The sequence below is a fragment of the Salvia splendens genome, chromosome 20 (assembly GCF_004379255.2).
Source record: "Salvia splendens isolate huo1 chromosome 20, SspV2, whole genome shotgun sequence".
NCBI lineage: Eukaryota > Viridiplantae > Streptophyta > Magnoliopsida > Lamiales > Lamiaceae > Salvia > Salvia splendens.
Window position 1 is genome coordinate 1875222 of NC_056051.1, and position 4619 is coordinate 1879840.

General features: G+C 35.6%; 1 protein-coding gene across 1 annotated transcript; it reads left to right on the forward strand.

Annotated features, from left to right (window-relative positions):
* Nucleotides 1–1960, forward strand: LOC121782794 (vestitone reductase-like). The gene is made up of 4 exons (XM_042180741.1): nucleotides 1–226; nucleotides 576–1100; nucleotides 1401–1596; nucleotides 1666–1960. Exons 1-4 carry the CDS (start codon nucleotides 103–105, stop codon nucleotides 1802–1804), a joined length of 984 nt encoding a protein of 327 aa, XP_042036675.1. The 5' UTR covers nucleotides 1–102; the 3' UTR covers nucleotides 1805–1960.
* The last annotated feature ends 2659 nt before the right edge of the window (nucleotides 1961–4619 follow it).

Here is a 4619-nt window from a genome sequence, read left to right on the forward strand (position 1 = left end):
CGTCACCCTCCAACAGAGTGCGAGAGAGTGGTTTCAACTTTGTTTGTATATAAAATACAGTCCACAAATTAATTATGTACACAGATTGATAGATAGAGAGGAATGGAAGAGAGCAAGGGAATAGTGTGTGTGACTGGCGGAACAGGCTTTGTGGCGTCCTGGCTTATAAAGAGCCTTCTTCAACATGGCTATTCCGTCAACGCTACCGTTAGGACCCAACTTTCTGGTAAGTATATAACTTGGATCGGATATAAGAAAGGTGTGATACGAGAAGATAGGTAAAATAATATAAGAAATACGGACTTCATATCAAGATAAGCATAGATAAGATTTTTTTCACTCTTTTGATAGTAAAAGAAATTATCACTATTAAATAACAATGGCTTAACTTGATAAATTGTTGGATTATATAAATATGGTTAACGTTATAATTTTGGCAAGACTGAGGCGGGCCGTTGTGGCTTTGAGTTAAGCTTAAATATGATATCAAACAATTAGAAATGTCCACATATATCAAACTGATAGTACTAATATACTGGACCTCTGATATTGCAAGAATTATGAATCAATTTCAGGCGAGAAGAGAGACCTTAGCTTCCTTACAAGCTTACCTAATGCTCGTGAGAGACTCCACATAATCAACGCCGATTTCGAAAATCCAGATAGTTTCAGAGCTGCAATTGAGGGATGTGTAGGAGTTTTCCACGTTGCTCACCCCATAAACTTCCAAGGGCAAGAAAGCGTTGAATCAATCACCCAAAAATGCGTTGAGGCAACTTTAGGAATTCTAAGAGCTTGCCTTGACTCAAAGACGGTGAAGCGAGTAGTCTACACGTCCAGCCTGTCGGCAGTCGCCACGAGGGAGAAGCTTCCGCAAGTGTTGGATGAGGACGTGTGGACCGATGTGGATTTCGCAGCAAAGCTGGAGTTGGGTTTCGCTTCCTACACTGTTTCAAAGACGGCCACTGAGAGAGCTGCTCTTGAGTTCGCGGAGAAGCATGGTATGGAGCTTGTCACTGTGGTCCCGTGCTGGATTCACGGCCCCTTCGTCTGCCCTGTCTTGCCTGGATCCGTGTGGTCGTCTCTTGCTCTGTTTCTTGGTAAAAATGCTACTCATAACATGATTGATTTTGGTTTTAATTAGTTGAAGAATGTGTATGTGTAGGATAAGGTGTCGTTCAGTTGCTATGACTCATTATCATAGGATTATTTATATAGGATTAAGTTGTGAGATTCAGTCTTATGAACCAAACATAATAATATTCACTAAGGTGTCGTTCAGTTGCTATGACTCATTATCATATGATTATCTATCTAGGATTAAGTTGTGAGATTCGAACCAAACATAAGACATATTCTCAAACAGACCACGCACTAAGGCTATTGTGTTTCCTCTGCAGGTAATGAGAAGCAGTTCAAGTATAATAAGATTACACCTATGGTGCATACAGACGACGTAGCTAGAGCGCATATACACCTCTTTGAGCATCCCGGAGCTAAAGGGAGGTACCTTTGCTCGTCCGTTGAAGTTAAGTACGAGTATTTGTGCGAGTTTCTTGGAAGGAGGTATCCGCAGTTTCAAATGCTGAGTCCAGAGTAAGTTTTGCAGAATCCGTATTCTTGATTCGGAACGAAACTCATATGTGGCAGCTGATTTCTTTGCAGGTCTCTATGTGATCCTGAAATTCCTTTCACAACCATTTCATCAAAGAAATTGTTGGAAACAGGCTTCAGCTATAAGTATGGACTTGAGGAAATGTATGATGAGGCAATTGCATGTTGCAAAACCAAGGGCTTTCTGTGATCTGTTTTATTGCATTTCTTTCATCTTTAGTTTATTAAAGTGATATGATGTTTTAGCAAAGGGGGTGTTTATTATTCTCTGTGTTTAGGTTCTGCAAATTTGTTGGACAATGGTCAGTCTATGAGAACTACCTAAGTTCATACCATTTCTTTGAAACAATCCTTTCAAGTTATTGTGTGCATGTATCAAAACACTTTTTAACAATTGGTCTGAGGAAATGGAAAATGTAAAATGAAAATCTTAAAAACTGTTTGAGGAATAATCCAGAACAGAGGTACTCCATGTGCCAAGTTTTATCGGGCATAGAATGGGATCATTTTCAAAGATTATAAAGTAAAATCTTTCACCAATACATCCTCCGTCCTACCTAAAAATATACCCACTTTAGAATATAAAAATAGATGACACTTTAGAATATAAAAATAGATGACACAAATTTTAATGTGTAGTAATTAGTAAAATTTACTCCATTCATTCCATTTAGTTGAGTCATTTTTCTATTTTGGAAGTTTTAAAATAATTGAATCATTTCTATTTTTGGCCAAAAATGATTTTCTCTTTATTTTTATTTCTTTATTTACCATTCATATAACACATTATTCTAAAAAAATATCTCAATTGAATTAACAAACGGAGGGAGTAATAAAGATAAAAAAAAATCGTGAGATGTTTAATGGACCTATCTGGATATTTCTGGCCTAATGTCATGCGGTGTTGGCCCAAACATTTTGTGTAAGGCCCAAAACTAGTAGGCGAGTGTTACTTACATGTGGTGTATTATTGTACAACTATTGTCTATAATTTCTTCATGTTTGACATACATTAGTTTTATAATATAAATAATTATACAAAAGCAACGTTTATATTTAATACTCATCCCATCAATTAAAAATATGAATTCTTTCATTTTTAGTCAGTCCTTTAGAAGTATGAACATTCTAATTTCTAAAATTCTTTCCTCTATAATGAGATGTGACCCAATCTCCACTAATAATATTTTAAAGACCTTTTATATCTATCGTTCTCTCTTACTTGACCATTTATGCATTAAAATAAGAGGGAGTATATCAGGGACGGAGGGAGGGGGTATATCACTACAACAAAAAATCAGATAAAGACACTTTTTAATGCTATTAAGAACGCTAATTTGCGTGTCTAATTATACCACCAAAGCTTCATTGAGTGTTCTTATTGTTGATGTCCCAACTATAATTATGAGACATAAATAGAAGCGTCCTAAAGAAGCAAGAGATTAAGATAATTTGTCATCAGCATAGGGACGCTTTCTTTAGCGTTTTTAATTATGGTTAATTTTAAAAAAAATTCAAATGCTAGTAATTGTGTCTCAATTTTTGTATCCTTAAAAAGTTTTTTTAGTGTATAAGGGTGTATATATGGTAGATTTTATTAATATAATAATAGATAAATAAATTAAAAATTCATATTAACCATACAAAATCTATTTCTAAAATATATTTCTTTTTTATTTTCTTTATACAAATTTTAAATTAGTATTTTATTATGCTTGACTTTAAACATATATCTTAAAATTATCATAATTAATTAATTTTCATCCTATTAAAATGACTATTTTTCATCATTATGTATTGAATTGATCAAATATTAATTTTATGACAAACAACTCGATTAGCCCGCTGAGCTAGCCCGAAATACCAACATTTAAAAGAGTTGAATATTTATAACCCGATAAAAATAACAACTTTGAGAGAGTTGGCCCGAAATTTGCTGGACTGGCCCGGAACTATTCCTATATCAAACAATTACTACCTTACAACTATCAATATAAAGTATGTGCATTGGATTTATCCTCAAATTTACCAAATTTGAGTATTATTTTCTTCCATAATTAAATTGCTATTACACGCATATGATTATTATTAATTTGTGTAATGAAATTATTTCCTATTTGAAATATATTTCACCAAAAATTAGAAAAGATATAGCAAACCCTAGCGTTGTAAATCATCTATAAATAAAGGACTTATTATAGTAATGTTTTGTCTAGGTTAAAATAATAAGAATATTTAGCGGCAATGTCTCCTCTCAACATTCATCCCATGAAATAAGAAAGCGAGAGCTACCTTCGGCTGGCAAAGCACGTGATCGCCGCCGACGGCAAAGGCAGAAACATCATTCTCTCGCCTCTCTCAATCCATATGGTGCTTCCCATGACCGCCGCCGGCTCCACACGCGACCAGCTTCTCACTTATCTCAAATCAGAGCGCCGGGGAACACCTCAATTCTCTGTACTCGCATATTGCTGCCACAGTTTTCGCCGACGGGAGCCACGCCGGTGGGGCCCTCTTGTCCACCAATAACGGCCTCTGGGTCGATTAGAGTCTAACTTTTAAGCCTGCTTTTCGCGATATTGTCCACAGTTCATACAAGGCAGTTGCCCAACTTGTTGATTTTCAAAATCAAGTAGGTTTTCTCTCACTTTTAATGCTAAATAGCCAATTTGTAAATTTCCTTAAGCCGCTCAGCAGAATTTTGGAGCTGAGTGACAATATACTATGCTATTTTGTCTTAATTCTGTGATACATACTTAATTATATGTTTTGTTAGCTGGGGACTCATGAAATTCTTGAGGGTTAATATTATGCAATTTTCATGCCTGTTCTGTGAGTATAAATATGGTATGTGGACCAAAATCTCCAGCCAACAACTTACCGAACCATGTAACTGAAGTCATAAACAAGTGAATGAAGATGACAATTATTGGGGTTGAATGGTTTCGATTTTGAGAATTGCACTGCGATGCTCACTGGATCTTCCCAGAGATTGTGCCCCGATG

Bases quoted from the DNA above. Each gene is read 5' to 3' on its own strand.
- LOC121782794 (XM_042180741.1), top strand. From the start codon at position 103: ATGGAAGAGAGCAAGGGAATAGTGTGTGTGACTGGCGGAACAGGCTTT. The intron at 1,101-1,400 runs GTAAAAATGCTA...TTTCCTCTGCAG, and splicing joins GTCTCTTGCTCTGTTTCTTG to GTAATGAGAAGCAGTTCAAG. The intron at 1,597-1,665 runs GTAAGTTTTGCA...ATTTCTTTGCAG, and splicing joins TTTCAAATGCTGAGTCCAGA to GTCTCTATGTGATCCTGAAA.